The following is an 18,098-nucleotide window of genomic DNA, read 5'->3' as shown; positions in this document are numbered from 1 at the left end:
GTTTCTGAACCGAGGGAGCCAGCATTGTCTGTAGACATTTATGTGGGCCTGTGGTCAGCATGGCTATGTGCCAAGGAGCATGGAACACTGTTACCTTCCCTCTGAAATGGTACCTATTTATCTATTCGCATTTGCATGCTTTCACATTGCTAGATAGGCAGAAGCTGGGGCAAGTAACAGAATAGCAGAGTTGGAAAGGACCTAGTCCAACCCTCTGCTCAAGCAGGAGACCCTATACCATTCCAGACAAGTGGATGTCCAGTCTCTTCTTACAAGCCTCCAGTGATGGAGCATCCACAACTTCTGAAGGCAAGCCTGATCAATCATTCTCATTGTTAGGACATTTCTCCTTAGTTCCAGGTTGCTTCTCTTCTTGATTAGTCAAATAACGAGAGCTTGTCTTGTTGTATAGCACTCAGGTGTCAAACCCAAACATGAACAGAGAAAAGTCAGCTGATGACAGCCTATTGCAGGAACAAACTTGAAAGCTGGAAGGAATAGAGTTCAGAATGGAGGTGAGAGCAGCCTTCTGAGTCTAAGAGGAACCTCCTGGGAGGTGACCGGAAGATTGGAACTAGAGGCTTAACAGAATATGAAGCCACTCTTTAACGTCATAAGGGGGAAAAAATTGAAGGAGGGACATCTGGCCAAAGGACATTTGTAGCAATATTTGAAATATTTGAAACCTTTATCCAAGGAGCTAGCAGTAGCAGGAGGAAGTGGAGCTAGTGGAAGATTGCTATACATACATTATCCTTAGTTGTGAGACGCTGACTAAAGGTTAAGAAAATCTCATCTGAGGAAACCCCAGTTGAAAGATCAAATGGTTGGGAAAGATTCCTTATGCAATAGGAAACATAACTAAATGTATGGATTGAAGTAATCTCTGGCTCCTGGAAGAAAATCAAATCCTTATGTAAGCCCTTATCCCATAATAAGTATCTTTCTTTCATTCAATATGTAAACTGTTTGTATGGTGATGTCAGTACTATGTATGTACAGAGATGTTATTCAGCCAGTTCGGACCAGTTCACCTGAACCGGTAGTGAAAATTGCAGGTGGGCCCGCCCCCGGCTCTATACCGTCCTATTTAGGCATATTTTCAAGCCACGTGCATGCATGCAAGTGCACACGTAATCAAAGTGCATGCACGGAGGGCAGAGAGCATGTGTGGACTGGGTACATGCTCGCTCACATTTGCGAACAAGTAGAGCAAGTAAATGAATACCCCTCCCCATATGTATGTGCCTTATATAGCATAAATATTATATAGGTGGGTTTTTTTTTGCTTAGAGTAGTTAAATGTTTTATGGTCGAGGGAATGGTCCCTAATGGTGGGGTTGTTTTAACTTTGTTCAACATTGTATCAGAGAATGCTATAAACCCAAGCCTATATTTTCTTGAAAAAACAAAATCAGTCAAGTGTCCACGTGGTTTAGTCATGGGATTAAAGGAAACATATCTTAAATGGTTTAATTGAATACTTTTAATAGTTGTTGGAGATGTAACTTACAATTTTCTGCCAGGCATCAAAATAACTGTAACCAGATCTCTAGAAAGACACATAGTGCGATAGAGATTTGATGGAAGTACTGCTTAAAGGCTAAAATGCATGACTAAAATGATAGATCCAAATGAAAAGGCTCGCAGGGAAGCCTCTGTTAATCTTAGAAAATGTAATAATTAGTGTACAATTTATTTCAATAGAGTGTACATACTTGTATTTTAAGTAACTTTTAAAATATGTAAGAGGTTTTTTAACCACGATAATTATCTCCTTTTGAAAGGTAAATTTACAGCAAATGGAAAAGCTGAGGAATAATTTTGATCTTTCAATATTACAGTGTGTTAAGCTCAGGAGGAAAGGGGGGAAATTCCAGCTGACTTTGATCAAATGTCATTTATATACATTTGCATCATACACAAATGTTGCCCTAGAGACCAGCCACTTTCACCATATGGGAAGATAATTTGACATGTGGATTTTTGTTAGTCTTTAGGGCTTATTAGAACCTCTTAATAAGAAAAAGGTGAAGAGGACTTTAGACTTGTTGGCATATCTGATTGGGGTTTTCTTAAACAAGGAATTGCTAAAGTGCAAATAATGGTTGTGTTTGCTGTGAAACTTCAGAATTTATTTCCTGTAACTGCAGACCATGGATTTGTTATTCGGTCCAAATATCTATGTCTCCCCCCTTCCTTTCTTTTTCTTATCATTGTGCTTATTTCTGCTCACAGAATCAGGACTCCAAGGCTCACTAATTCACTCTTTTTATAGGTGAGATTCCAGAACTTTGCTCGTCCTCCGATATTCCAGTGGAGGGTGAGAAGACCCAAGAAAAAGCAGCACAAAAGCCATCTTCCAATGTAAGAAATCAGCCTTGAGTATTTTTATAGCTATAACCACAAATAAACAATTGAACCAAATGGTACATAGTACTGTATATACTCGAGTATAAGCCTAGTTTTTCAGCCCACTTTTTGGGCTGAAAAAAGCCGCCTCGGCTTATACTCGAGTCAGTGAAAAATTTGCCCGAAATGGAGGAGAAAAAGGGGCGGGGCCATGCCACTGGGTGACACTCGTGAATGGCCCAGTGCCCCTGTGAGTTTCCCCTCCCTCTGTGTCAGTTTGCCGCGCAGCGCGCACCGCACCATCCCCCCTCCTCACGTTCTAATGTAATGCAGGGCTGTCTTACGATTCCCCTTCCTCCCCCTCCTGCCGCTCTGCAACGATGTCCCACCTCCTCCTTGTTATGGCAAGCAGCCACATAGCGATGTCCCACCTCCTCTGGTACAGTGATCCAATGATAGGAATCACTGTGCCGTGTGTCATAGGAGGCGGGACATCGCTCCCGCGGCTGCACGGGACATCATCACAGCGGGACATCAGCATCATGAGGTGAGTGAAGTATTTCATTGAATACACCGCTAGTTTACTGTTTTTCTTTGAAATAAATATTCAAAAACATTATTGGTATCTATTTTTATTTTTGAAATTTACCGGTAGCTGCTGCATTTCCCACCCTAGGCTTATACTCGAGTCAATAACTTTTCCAGGTTTTTTTGGTAAAATTAGGTGCCTCGGCTTATATTCGGGTCGGCCTATACTCGAGTATATACAGTAGTTGATGCCTCAGTTTATTTGGGGGATGACGTTTAGGAAGTGAATTGGTCTGCTAGAATGCAATGAAGATATAGCAGTTAATAGTAACTTCAGTGACCATAATGATTGGGGCAATTTATTTATTTCACTTGGAATTAGATGTCACATGACTTCTGTTATTCTGACTTGAAATGGACTCTTAAGTCGCCAGAACTGGGCTAAAGCACCTTTAGCATGAGGCTTACAGAAATATATAAAACCGTGACCCGACAAATGCGCAAACGACAAAAGTGCGCTGACAAAACCGCGGCGCTAAAAGCGCGATGTCATCAACGCGCCGACAACAGCGCGCCAACAGATGCGCGATTTAAGTTAAGGTAAGGTTTAGGGTTAGGTTTAGGGTTAGGTTTAGGGTTAGGTTTAGGGTTAGGTTTAGGGTTAGGGTTACAGCGTGCTTCTGTCGGCGCGCTGTTGTCGGCGTGCTTCAGCGCTCATTCGTCAGCGTGCTTTAGAACTCGCGGTTTTGTCACGCGCGCTTTTGTTGTTCGCACATTTGTGGGTGAACCATATAAAACTATGTAACTCTTCCCCAAAATCTACCCCAAAATCTCAGTCTTCAAAAGTTGTTGATAGTTAATTGAAAAAGCACAGGGTGGGGAGATTGGGTAGCTACTGTATTTTTCGAAGTATAAGATGCAACGGAGTTTAAGACGCACCAAGATTTTGAAGAGGCAAATTAAAAAAAAAAAGTTTTTGCTCTCTGCAGACCTCTTCCCAAAAAAGGGCATGAATAGCCGTTTTTTGTGAAAACAGGCCCATTTTTTGTCAGAAAAAGGGCATGCATAGCCTTTAGGAGTGCTCCTGGGGGCTGCGGGGGGGACAAAAGTGAGCAAATAACTGCCTATTTTTTGTTCATTTCTGCCCTCCCCAGCCCCCAGGAGCACTCTGGAAGCCTCCTAAAGGCAATGCATGGCCATTTTGGTGAAGAGGCAGGGTTTCGGGAGGCAAAAAATGCTGTATTCAGTGTATAGACAAACCCAGATTTTCAGCCTCTTTTTTGAGGGAAAAAGGAAAAAGGTATAGTCCGAAAAATACGATAAGTCTTTCGTATATCGTAGTACAGTGTGTGACTACTTGGCTGCACTGCTTTGACAAAAACTCTTAACAGGTTAACAGATAAAACTATACTACAACATTTTATTGTAGGTTGCTGTTTTGTTATCTGTTCGGAGGCTATCTAACCACTGGTTTACATAATTTAAAGCAAAACATGTGCTTTCTTCCCCTGTCTCTTTCTTTTAAGGGATCCTCATCTGAATTTGAAATTGTTGGCAATGAAGATAAGAGGTCCTCTCAAGAGAGTAGTAGGAAATCTGTAAGTAATGAAACGTTTCTCAAAACTTCCTTGTGCAATTTTAGAAATGAAAATAGGAGCAGGTAGTTATGGAGCAATTAACAGAAAACAGGCTAACTTTGATATCTACCTGGATTTGACAGATTACTTTTTAAAAAAAATTAGAATGGAATACTTAAGTGTATTGCACCATGTAGCATCTTGTAGAAAAACTTTAAGCTCATTCTTAATGAGCTTAATAGTCTTAACATTTTAATTAACAGTGTCAGGCATCCTATCTAGAGACAATATGTGCAGAAGTGTATGTGTGTGAAAAAGAGAAAATTTTCCTCTGTAACCCATTGTTAAGATTCAAAATACTGCCCAAATGCGTTTTTGATCATTTGGGGAAGGGTACCTATGTTCCCATTCTTTTTTTTCTTCATGGCGGACAAAGGGTGAAGACAAGGGAGATTCTTCGGTTTAAGGGAGAAGGTGATCAATCCTACCAATTGTACAAGTGGGAGGTGTAGTGCGTTCATACATAATGTGCTTGGTTGCCCCACTCATTGCTGCTTTAGTTTCTGTGATTGCCCTGTATGCTCTGTTTCCAAGGAGCTGGCTTTTTCTGTCTAGAACCATCAGCTGCTCATAACTATTACTATTGATATTTTCTTGCCCCCCAAAAGCACACAACTATACAAATCATACATAAGGAACCTGGTGGCGCAGTGGTTGAAATGCAGTATTGCAGGCAAACTCTCTCCATAGCCTGGAGTTCAATCCTGACCGGCTCAAGATTGACTCAGCCTTCCATCCTTCTGAGGTCAAAGAAATGAGGAACCAGATTATTGGGGGCAATATGTTGGCTCTATAAACCGCCCAGAGTGTGTTGTAAGGCATTATGAGTTGCTATATAAGTCTAAGTGCTATTGCTATTGTTGTGTGCCAAAGGATTTCTTTACTTGGCCCTTTCCCAGAACGGATTTACAAAAACTGTTAGAACATAGTGTAAGAAAATAATCTAAAGGTGATATTGTCAAGAGGGTTTTTTCCCTCCTTTTTAATTATATATGCAAAGCTTCTAGCAGATTAGCTATTTCCTTGTCTTTGGTAACAATATACTGTACATTTACAAGCTTAGGTAATCACCCAGCAGAATGGCAGGTAAGATCACGGGCACAGATCTTAAAGCCTTTCTTGAGAAAGGTGGGGCAAGAACCAGTGTTGCTTGAGTAAGATTGTGTCAACAATAAGCAGATCAAGCTCATTCCCCTTGTTGGAAAAACTGCCGAAAATTCATTGACTCGAAAAGGCAGGAAGACCAGACCGGCTTTATTTTTGGATTTTCCATAAGCCTCCACCATATCCATGATGCTTGTGTTGTAAGCAAGTTCCTGACTGAGGAACCGAGTCTCTGGAGACTTGAGATTCTCTTGTCATATCTGGGGTGAAATCTGACAGCATGATGTGCCTCCTCGTCTTCCCAACGCTGCGGGAGGAAAGCTTTTGCTTCAACACTCGAGATTGAACAATGCCTGCAGATTCTGTTGTAACTCCATAAACACGAATCAGCTAACCATTTTCTTGCTCCAGTATCAGGACTCAAACTGCAGCCCAACTGACCAGTTAGCTTAGATGATGCATTAGAGCAGTGGTCCCCAACCCCCGGTCCGCGGACCGGTGCCGGGCCGTGGAGTACCTGGCACCGGGCCGCGCAGCGGCCGGGGGCCATGATCGCTGCAGCGGCCGGGGGCCATGATCCCTGCTGCCTCTTCACCCACACGCGCAGTCTGAGATCAACCCCGGGACTCGAACCCGAGAGCCGCCTCTCCGGTCCAAACCCCACTCCCACCCCGGCCGCCCGCCCAGCCGCCTTGGTAGCCCGTGGAGACGGAGCGCGTTCGGTTCGCCGCTACCTGGGGGCGCCGTCCCCATGACGTCACCGTGGAGTCCTCGCCTCCTTCCCTGGCGAGGCTTTCTCCCCACCAGCCAATCAGAGGCCAGTCCCCGGGCAAGCGGGGACAAGTTGCTGGCCGGTCGAAGCAGAAGCAGGAGATTGGAGGGGGGGGAGAGAGAGAGAGCGAGCGCTGGGCGGGTGGCAGCGCGTTCCACAGCGGACTAGGCGCGCCGCGGGCTGCCAACCCCCCCCCCCACACACATACACACACTGCCTCTCTGGCAATTGGCTGCCCAGGAAGGGAGCGGGGAGCTTTCACAGATAGGAACGTGATGGGGTTTGTTTTCTTCCCCCACTCCTGAGCCCTTTTTTTTTTTTTTGCTTGCCTTCTGGGGTCTCCGCCGTGGAGCAGCCGAGGTCAGATGGGGAGGCGGAGAGAGAGAGAGAGAGATGGGCGGGTGGCAGCTGTCTGTGAAACATCTTCCCCTCCCCACCTCCTGGGCAGCCAATTGCCAGAGAGGCACGTTGGGGGTGGTGGGGGTGGAAGGAAATAAAAAGAGAAGTTGCCCTTTCATTTTGCAATCTCTCTCTACGACCTTGTTTCATTCTCTTCCCTTTTGTTTCATCCTCATTTCTCAATCTCAGCAACTTTAACACTTTTGGACTTCAACTCCCCAAATTGCCCAGCCAGCTAGAATAGATAGATAGATGGTGGATAGGTGATTGATAGCTCAGCGGGCCACGGTAAAATTATCAAAGGCTGACTGGTCCGCGGCGATAAAAAGGTTGGGGACCACTGCATTAGAGTGTGGGACAGTTTCTGTATCAATTCCAGACCAATATCTGTTCACTGTTGTAGTTGCTACTTCTGCTGATATGGCAGAAATATCAGCAACCACTTTCCCTGACTGTGAAAAATCCTGGCAGATTTGCTCTAGTTCATCCCTCTGCAGTCCGTAGAAGCCAGTTAATCCAGTCCCGAGAAGTGACTGCTCCAACTCTTCTTAAAAATCTCCAGAGATGAGAACCCACAACTTCCATATGTAGACTATTCCACTGTCATAAAAATCTTGCCCTTAAGAAGTCCCCTCCTCCCTCTATGTTAAAGTAAGAATTAGATACCTGCAACCTATACCCATTTTCTCCTCCTAATTTCTGTAACTATCTTCCCTATGCACCCCCCCCCCCCCCTATTTTTAATACATGTCTATTCCTAAGAGTGGAGGATTTTCCTTTGGACTGATTTCAAGTCAAATTTGCATTTGGTCTAATGATCTGTCTTACGCCTTACGCCGCTTTGCACTTATGGGAGGAAATGGCCTTTTGCAAGCCAAGCACTTAAGACCTGTAGAGCTGAGACTCTTGCCAGTTGACTCTTCTGACCAAGACTCATCATAGAGTGCATTGGATCTCCCCTTCTCACCACCAGCAAAGACTGCCACTTTATGTAGCATCCCCATTTCCTGTAATCTTGGGAAATTGGGCTGGCTTCAGAACCACAGTGCAGGACATCAGAACATTTGATTCCTCAGCATGCAAAACTCATGGCTTGCAGGGCCTCAAATCCTCACCACTCCGCATCAGGAACTTCTCCTCTCTCTCCTGCCAAAAACAGAGCCTAGTCTCTCATGTTTTGAAAGGAAGAAGTACAGACTCTGCCTCCTTCTCCAATTTTGTGGCTACTGTCAATTGGTTTCCTAGAGCTCTGTTTCCTGAAAAACTTAATTACCCAGGTCAATGGACAAAATTAATTTGCCTGAAAGGGTTTATTGATGAGCACTCACAGGAAAGTTGCATCTTCCCCTCCATTTCCACCAGCGGTTTCTCTTTGTTGAGAAAAAGTCTGGGATTCCTGAATTATGTAACCATTAGAGATTGCTGTCTACTTCTTCCTACTTTTATATTTTTTGGACCAGGGGTAGTCAACCTTTTTATACTTACCGCCCACTTTTGTATCTCTGTTAGTAGTAAAATTTTCTAACTGCCCACTGGTTCCACAGTAATGGTGATTTATAAAGTATGGAAGTAACTTTACTTTATAAAATTTATAAAGCAGAGTTACAGCAAACCCCTACCACCCATAATGAAAGCTGGAACGCCCACCAGTGGGCAGTAGGGACCAGGTTGACTACCCCTGCTTTGGACAATCCCAGAAAACATAGTTTTTATTATATCGGGTCTTGGGGAGTATATAACTGTATTTGTGTGAAAGGGTATAAATATTTTTTTGCTGCTTGTTGCAGGACGTAATATAAATTGAAATGTGGATTGGTCACTGCATCTTTGGCATTTAGAAATTATATTTTTAATTATTTTTTTAGAAATTCCACGTTTGAACTGTTCATTTTTTTTAAGATCCTGCTTCCAACACTGGACACCTTTGCAATTTTAGCTTCTACACTAAGCTAGAGATCTGCATCTTTATCTCGTAAATATGAGTGCCTCTTTAATTCAATTAAGCATTTTTCCAGGAATTGCCCTGCTTTTTTTTGCAAGGCCGGGAAAACTTATAGCTTCTTGACAAAGCTCCTGAGTGGTACAGCATGCTAAATGAAACAAACAAAATGTTTAAAAGTTATGATATTTATGTAGTTACTTACCAAGCACATCTAAATTATATTACACTAACCAAAATATCTTCACAATCTCCAAGACACGTCACAACTTTTGAGCACCTTTAATGTTTGGAAATTGAACGTAGAAAAAAATTAACACGCCCTAAATTCCTTACCCACACTAAGACCTTTTCAACTTGAGATCTGAAGCATGGCACCATCCATACCGCAGTGCCTTGATTTCTAAACGCTGTCCCATTGAATAGTAATTTGCTGAAATAGGATATGATAAAACTAGAGGACAAAAGCAGTGTGGTTATAGTGATTGTTGAGCATGAGTTGCAGTGAATGAAAGCCAGGGCCATCACTCTGGACAGCCAATTTTCTACTAGCAATATCTTTAGGCTGGGATGGAAAATTAGTGTCTTAAATAATAATTTGGAAATGCCCCACATGTTTCTTGCTCAACAACATATGATGGCATACCATGCTCATAATCCTCAGCATGATCATAGCCTCCTCCTGTGCTTGGGAAGGCACAGGGTTCCTCTGGAACAATTGTGCTGTGGATTATTGGAGGAGAAATCCACCAAGCACAGCCCCCTGCTGGTTCTCAGTCCTGTACATAGACAGAGCAGCTTTTCTTCCTCCAAGGAGTATAATCAGGATACAGGCAAACACCCCACCCCACCCTCAAAATCCTAACAAACCTTCTGATGTTTACATTCTAAAGTAAATACATCTTGTTTAGGGGTTTAGTTTCCCTTTTATCTGCCATATTGCTCCAGTTTAAAACAAGGCCTTCCACGGTCTCTATTTCAGGAAGTATGGAAGGATTCCTTGGATATAATTTATCATAGCTCTTTCTTAACAGTTACTAGTTCTTTATCCTGCCAGAGGTCTCATGTTTGCTCTCAAAGGTGAGTCCCGTTTACTTGGTATTGCTTGTGTATTTTTCAGGGCTCTTAAGCAGAGGAAGGGGGAACTCCTAGCCGGGTTTTTTTTAAAGCTGAAACAGCGCGAGTCTCTTCATGCGTTGCTACCGGGCCAGCATGGGTGAGGCTAGTCAAGCAGAAGGTTTAAAGAAGCAACTATATTATTATAAAAATAAAACATACCCACTTTTTCGAAATCTGGACTGGTGTGGAACAGACAAGAAATCAACAGTGAAGTTACTAAATGGGGTAAAGAGCTATCATAGGCCTGTCAGGCATAATCGGGAGGTTGCATTTCCAAACTTGCTGATGTTTTGTTTTTCTGTTGGCTGGGGTAGAAATGGACAAAGCAACTTTTCTCAGACACTTAGTTATGTTAAGCACTTAGTTATGTTAAGCAAACTGGCCCTTAGCTGGACATTTGCTGGACTGCTGGACTGCAATGTGCTCTACATGGGGCTGCCCTTGAGGAGTATTCGGCGACTTCAGCTAGTCCAGAATGCAGCCGCGCGAGCGATCGTGGGTGCACCGCGTTTCACCCACGTAACACCTATCCTCCGCGAGCTGCGCTGGCTACCTGTCGATCTCCGGATACGCTTCAAGGTGCTACTTGCCACCCATAAAGCCCTTCATGGTAGTGGATCTGGGTACTTGAGAGACCGCCTACTGCCGATCACCTCCATACGACCCATTAGATCTCATCGTTTAGGCCTCCTCCGAGTTCCATCCGCTGGCCAATGCCGACTGGCCACCACGCGGAGGAGAGCCTTCTCAGTGGTAGCCCCAACCCAATGGAACGATCTCCCCGTGGAGCTTCGTACCCTCACCACCCTCCAGTCCTTCCGCACAGCCCTTAGAATCTGGCTATCCCATCAGGCCTGGGGCTAAAGATTGTTACCCGCCCGAATGGTATGAATGTTGCGTTTTTAATCATGTACTGTCTTATATGTAAAAGTCTGTCCCCCCTTCCCTTTTGATTGTGAGCCGCCCTGAGTCCCCCCAGGGAAAAGGGCGGCATATAAATAAACTATCTATCTATCTATCTATCTATCTATCTATCTATCTATCTATCTATCTATCTATCTATCATCTATTTGGTAATGACTGTACAGCTCCTGATCCAGAGGTAAACACATAATAAATGCCAGGCAACCACATAGCTTTATTAATTATTACAAACAATTATAATTAATTATTGTAATAACAACCTTAATGGTGGTCCAGGAATGTCATGATCCACCTTCAGGTTTTATAATTCCATAAAGCAAGCAGAGATTGTTTATACGTAGTTACATAGCGTAGCTACATAGTGTAGCTAAAACACAACATGTGTGTTTTAAATCACAGTTGAGTTCTCATGAGTAAATATTTCACCATTCTGACATTTAAAAAAAGGAACTCCCGGATTCTGGAACAGGAAGCAAGATTAGATACCAATGCGATTTTTAAAAACTGCATTAGATTTTTAATGATAATATGTTTGGAAATGTGTGTGAATAGTTCATGTGGAAATACAGGAAGTATTTAGAAGAGATGATGAAATGATTATTTTAGATTCTTTCAAAAAATTTCATTTTTGTTGTTGTTGCAGTAAGATTTTCTGGAGCATTGGCAAGTGCAAAGGATTCCCATACTAAGTGTCTAAAGGGGCAATACGTTGTCGAAGGGGTAGGTGGGTGGAGTTTTGTTTATTCATTAATGAATCAAATTTATATAACTGCTCATCTCACCAAAGGTGATTCACACAACAAACTTTGTTGAAATTAATTGTGAATACAACAATCTAGGAAATTCTCATCTGAATTTAACAGAATAACAGATGTGGACGGGATCTTGAAAATCTTCTAGTCCAATCCCCTGCTCAAGCAGGAACCCCCTATATTTTTCCAGACAAGTGGCTGTGCAATCTCTTCTTAAAAGCCTCCAGTGATGGAGCACCCACAACCTCTGAATGCAGGTTAATTGTTCTCACTGTTAGGAAATTTCTCCTTCATTCTAGGTTGCTTCTATCCTTGATTAGTTTCCATCCATTGCTTCTTGTTTTGTCTTCTGGTGCTTTGGAAAAATAGCCTGACCCCTTCTTCTTTGTGGCAGCCCCTCAAATAATGGAACACGACTATAATATCACCCCTAGTCCTTCTTTTCACTAGACTAGACGTACCCAATTCCCATATAACAATATATCAGTCTGAGACACCTAGACTGTGAGATCTTGCCTGACTTGAAAGTTCCCTGTTTTTAAATCCCCACAAATAATATTGGCATATATGTTGCTGATTTGCACCTCCCTTCTCTAGCCACTCCTTTCAATGTTACTAGAAGACAAAAGTTGATAGGTTGATAGTTGATAAATTCCTCCTGAAGTATAAAATGGAAGAGGAAATTGTGAAAGAACAAATGATAAAATGGGCACAGAACTTTGGCTATAATATTGAATTAGACAAATCGGAAAAATTTTGGGAAATAAATTTGAAAACGACACTATCAGTTGCATACAAGGAAAACCAGTACAAAATGTTTTACAGACGGCACCTGGCACCAACAAGGTTAGCTAAAATCTTAACAAATACCTCCCCAAAATGCTAGAAATGCGAATCAATACACGGAACATATTACCATTTATGGTGGACCTGTGAGGAGGCTAAAAATTTTTGGAAAAGGATCAAAAATTGGCTGGAGACAATGACAGGGGTTAAAATAGAATGGAAACCGGAAGTTTTTTTAATTAGAAATTATGTCTGTGAAATACAAAAAAGAAATCCAGTATTTAATACTACATATAATTACGGTGGCAAGGATTGCCTTTGCCCAGAAATGGAAAAACAAATTAATACCAAGCGAAGATGAAATAATAAGAAAGGTTATGGACTATGTGCCGAAATGGATAAACTAACTAAAGAAATCCAGGGAAAAGAAGAATCAGAATTCTACCAGATATGGGATAAATGGTATAGGTGGATGGAGGAAAGAAACAAAAATCAATGAAGGAATATAATAAAACTCAAAAAACAATAGTTGTGAGTAAAATAAGAGGGTTAAGAATGGTGAAATCCAAATGAAATACAATAGAAGGGGAAATAATATAAGGTGAGCGGCATTGATTGATGATTGCTATTATAAAGAACAGGAAGTTCCTGTTCGTACTGTATTGTGCAAATGTGGTGTACGTCTAATTTGTGTGTGTGTGTGTATTTTACATGTTTGTTAATAAAAATCTTTTTTTAAAAAGTTGATAGGTTTTATGTGTAGCTTGAGCAATGTTTTATGTGTAGCTTGAGCATTGGCAATGTTGGAATAATGGGGAAAATATTACTTTAACACCAGTAGAGCTAAAAAGGATTTGAGCTTCTTTCACATGTACTGGGGATGAGCTGAAGACCCCAAAGGCCTGGGGTCTCCATAGAAAAAGAAATTGTTAGAGCATGTTTGTTCCCATAATTAAAGGTAAAGTGGAGAAAGGCCTTGGATTTTAGCTTGGCATTTCTGGAATCTCACAGACTAAAACCATAAAAAGCACCTGTAATAAGATACTTATCAAGTGCTAGGCAATGGCATAAAAATGGTAAAGACTTCCGTTTCCACAGCAACAGAGGGCCTAAATACTCTTTATTGTACTTTAATGTAGCTATGATATCTGAGGGGGAAAAAAACCCACGGGACCTACATTTACAAATGTACAGTTACATCTGTAATTTTCCTCACCTCACCCTGAAAAAACCCCATAAATCAACTTGTTTGTTTCTTACACATAATGATTGGTTATTTGCCATATCGGCAGATTACAGAAGTGTTAGTCTGCCACATCTTCAGGACATGAGTTTGGGGGGAAATTGCCCAGGGAGAAGTAGATAAAAATCTAATGAGAATCTTGCTTTGAGCATTGTTATGTCCCTTGAAAGTCCCTTATATTGTGCCTTACAAGGCAATAAAGACCTTAGACTGAAGATAGATATACAGGCTATGGTTCCTCCTTGAGGTCTTTTCCTCATGAATCATCTGGCAGAGAAATGGGCAAAGTCTCTTGCAAGACTGGATTTTTTCTCTCTCCCTGAACCAAGTTCATTGGGGCAGCCTCTGGAGGGGAGGAGATCATGAGTCAGCTATAGGTGCTCAGTAAAACGTTGCATTTCCCTGGTTTTCACTTTCAAAGATTCCTTTTGCATGGGCTGCCTGTGAGGTGGCAATCCAAGCTGGCTGGGCTTGCTGTTGAGCAAAGGCTCAGTCCTATGTGGTCAAAACTCTGAAGAATGAACTGTAGCTTCCAGTAGCAAAGGCTTGGCAGGCTTCCTGAAATTAAGGAGGTAAGTTTAGGAGGGTCCATCTGTCAGATATACCTGAGCAACAGACCACTTGCAATATTGAAAATGAAAATGGCTAATGCAACTGTAAAACAAAGTCCTGGAACTGGAGAAGAAAAGGTGGGAAAAGGCTTTCTTAAGTTGAGAGAGAAGAAACATTGGTCCAGATGTGGAAGGATCGTCCATTAGAGTGAAAGTAGTAGTGAAGTAGGATTCTGGATGCAATTCAAAGCAGTGGTGGTTACTTTTACATCCCTGATGGTTTTTGCCCATTTCAGCAAGATCGGCATGCTCCAGTCCCATCGGTGAAGCGTTGTCACTTGGAGGCTTCCAGCAAATGGACCTTCTCTCTCATGCTACCTTATTTAATGGAACAGCCCCTCTCCCATGCCGATATGGCAGCCTCAATCCCTTCAGCTTTCTGGAAGGCTGGAAAGACCCAGCTCTTCTGTAGGATCTGGGACCAGGTTGTTAATGGATGCTAGCATGGATGTGGCCATGTTGACATGTTAGTAATGAGACCTTTAGGGAACCTCAAATTAAGGATTTTTAAAAAAATGGTTTTGTATGTTTTGTTTCGTGCTTTTACCTCTGTTGGAAAATGGTAACCTCGGGCTGGAAATCTTGTTCAGAATCTTCCATATCCTTTATTTGGATGGGGAAAGTCTGAAGGAGGCATCTATATCTCTTCAAATAGAGGCGGATATTTTGTCAGAATGGGATTGCTCTCACAAAACAAACCTCTAGTTATGCAATGGCTTTTGTCTCCATTCAAATGATGCAATTAGAATTGTGCCTTTGCTCTCCCACTTCGGCAAGGGAACGTGGGGCCTGAGGAGTAGGGAGTTACAAGTAAGGCATAAACAATTGTCTCCTCTCCCACTTCTAGCTTTGTGTGAGTATTCTGAATTTCTTTGATGAGGTCTGAGATTGCAGGGAATCTTATCTGGAAATGTAATTTGGAGCAGAGGTCATTGCAGGCTGTTTTATTGTTATTTTCCCTGTGTCTGTTTAGGAAATTTGCTGAGGCAAAAGGAGCATTCCAGCAGTGCGCAGTCAGAGTTAAGCTTTCTAGGAGTACATAGCATGCTTAGTTTCTAGAATAAGTAATCTGTGATTCACAGCACAAAACAGTCTGCCCATAAAAACCATTTTCTATCATCCTAAATGGGGCATGGATTAGAGTTGCTCAATGAGGAGGGGGAAAGGTTTTCTAGGATTGGTCTTGCAAACTAGTTTTGAAACCAAGCTCTGGATAGCTCAGTCACAAATGACAACAAAAATATGTCCTAAAGACAGCAACAGTGGGAATTCCAAGCAACAATAATCCTTAAATGTCCAATTCAGCCTCTACTCGGTCCTGAACTGAGAGGTTTTGACTGTTGAAACTTAACCTAGATTGGTTGATTGGGAATCTGTAAACTGACTTTTCTTTATGGAAAGAGAGAAACCTTGCTATGTTCAATGGAGGTATGTCTGCCAGCTTCTTGAGTTTCAAAAAATTGTATAAGGAAAGTAAATATTAGCTTGTATGCATGGTAAATTGTCTGGGAAAGCAGGAACAGGGAAATCATAAAGGTGTAAAAGAGGTAAAAATTCTGTAATGAGTCATTTTGGAAATGTTACTGACAAAGGTAAGTATAGACCACAGAATCACAACATCAACCCAGATACATGTCTTCATTGAAGAGGGAAATAAATGCTAGCCTTGGATTTGTAATCCAGTTTTAAGAGAAAAATCCCTCCTTTTTTGAAGAGACACCCCCCTCCAAGTCCCTTACATTGAATTATTGTATAGGTTGAAGCAGGGGTGAAATTCAGCAGGTTCTGTCAGGTTCTAGAGAACCGGTAGCGGAAATTCTGAATGGTTCAGAGAACCACCAAATACCACCTCTGGCTGGCCTCAAGGTGGGAATGGGGATTTTGCAGTATCCTCCCCCTGGAGTGGGTGGAAATGGAGATTTTGCAGTATCTTTCCCCTGCCATGCCCACCGAGCCACGTCCACAGAACCAATAGTAAAAAAAAAAAAACGAATTTCACCACTGGGTTGAAGATATGGAGAAAAGAGGAATCAAGAGTGTCTGAAGTATGTTCTATGTGATGGGCTTTTTACTTTGTGGGGAAAGAGACAATTTGGAAAGGGGCTACAATAGATTTGATAGATTTATGCCCAGTATAGAAAAATGAATTTCTTCATAATACACTGGGTTTTCTCCAGAGCAATCTCCAAATGGGACAATTTTCTTATCTCCGCTTAAGTGAAAAGGACCTTAAGGGGCAAAAAGCAATTATCTATGTGAGTGTGTGAGGAGAACATAGATGAGGCGGAAGATCTGTCTTCCATCTCCCTATACAGCATAAATCTTTTTCAGTTTCTCTCCCATAGCAAACAAACAAAACTGGTTTTTTAAAAGCACAGAACAGAATAACACCAAGTAATTCATATTTTAGGAATTTTCTAGATCTTAATTAAAGTCAAAAATTATCAAATGCTTTTCCAATATAATTTTCTACTTTGAATTGTTTTCCGCAGGACGTAGAGCCACTTCTGAACGAGGACACCAACCTTATGCTCCACCTTCAGCGCTTTGAGAATACACTCAGTCTTTTCGCTGAGGAGTCTGACAAAACCCAGCTTTTCGCCCATCTGGGGCGCATGGCTCTCGAGTTTAACCGCCTGGCCTCCAAAGTGCACAAGAATGAGCAGAGGACATCCATTCTTCAGGTTCGAAGGCTGCTGGTAGATGTGCACAATTCATTTGCTTCTCTGTATTCCTGAGTTCTCATCTCATTTTTATTTTTTTTCTCCTCTCCCCTAAGTGGCCATAACAGGTGGGGTACAGGCTATCTCGTAAAAATATTCCCTATGCACCCAACCATACTATACCATCCCAGCTCATCTGGTTTTATCATGCCCTTTATGGCCCTTTACCTTTTCCCCCCTCATTCTTTTATGTCTGTGACATCCTCAATACTGCTCTCTCCCATCTATCTTTTGAGAAAATGAATAAAATCCTTTTGGTCCAGTTTTATTGCTCTTAGCTTAGATTCTATTTGCCTGCGTCCCTACCATGAACTCATGCTGGGCAGAGATTTTATTGCAAACTCTGTGACTGCTCTAAATCATGTTGTCATGCCCGGTGACATTCCATTGTCCTAAAGCGGTTCCTACCATAAGAGCTGTGGTGGCTCAGTGGTTAGAATGCAGTACTGCAGGCTACTTCTGCTAACTGCCGGCTGCCAGCAGTTCAGCAGTTTGATTCCCACTGACTTTAAGGTTGACTCATCCTTCCATCCTTCCGATGGAATGGGGTAAAATGAGGACCCAGATTGTTGGAGGCAATATGCTGACTTTGTAAACCATGTAGAGAGGGCTGTAAAACACTGTGAGGAGGTATATAAGTCTAAGTGCTATTGCTATTGCTAAATAATCATCATTTAAAGATTCCCTGATGACAATTAGGAAGCACAAAGGTATTCCTTTGTTCATTCTTTCATTCAGTTTCCAACAAGGATGTGAAACTTTCAAGGGCTATAAGATGTGGCCTTTGTCAGTCAGGTGTTTAAAGCATAAAAAAACCCTCTTTTCCTCTACGCTACAAACTAATCAGTGAAACCTTTGGATAAAAAGAATAATAATATTTCCTTGCCAGTGATATACACTTTCTATTAGTAAAATGGGCAGGAGCAATTGTGTCACCCCTGGAAATGAAGCTTATCCTTTTTTCTAAGAAATTCTCTTGGGGGCCGCTTTGACATGGCTTTGCTCATGTCACTTAACTTTAGCAATAACTACCAGTAGCCCATGGGGATGAAAAGAGCAAGCTAGGCCAGGCTAGAGTAAAAGAGACCGTATCCCTTTGAAGTCAATAAAATTTTTTCTCTTATTATAAAAAGGGTTCTATATATTTGGGATGTGTAGAATTCCATTTGGGATCCTGGCAAATACAGAAATTTTCTCTTCTCAGAGATG

The 18,098-nt window shown here is 42.0% G+C and overlaps 1 protein-coding gene across 5 annotated transcripts in view; it reads left to right on the top strand.

Moving 5' to 3' along the window:
• TNIP1 (TNFAIP3 interacting protein 1) overlaps positions 1-18,098 on the top strand; it is a 70,164-nt gene that overhangs the window by 33,118 nt on the left and 18,948 nt on the right. For 3 of the 5 annotated variants that reach the window (XM_032210444.1, XM_032210442.1, XM_032210443.1), the window contains exons 4-6: positions 2,279-2,367; positions 4,407-4,478; positions 16,659-16,865. In XM_032210444.1, the coding sequence (XP_032066335.1) occupies positions 2,279-2,367; positions 4,407-4,478; positions 16,659-16,865 (368 nt within the window). The remainder of the gene's footprint in view (positions 1-2,278; positions 2,368-4,406; positions 4,479-16,658; positions 16,866-18,098) is intronic. The other 2 variants (XM_032210445.1, XM_032210446.1) reach the window with 1 other exon arrangement.

Source organism: Thamnophis elegans, chromosome 2, assembly GCF_009769535.1.
Source record: "Thamnophis elegans isolate rThaEle1 chromosome 2, rThaEle1.pri, whole genome shotgun sequence".
NCBI lineage: Eukaryota > Metazoa > Chordata > Lepidosauria > Squamata > Colubridae > Thamnophis > Thamnophis elegans.
The sequence above is the reverse complement of the archived record's forward strand: the minus strand, read 5'-3'. Positions and strand labels throughout refer to the sequence as shown.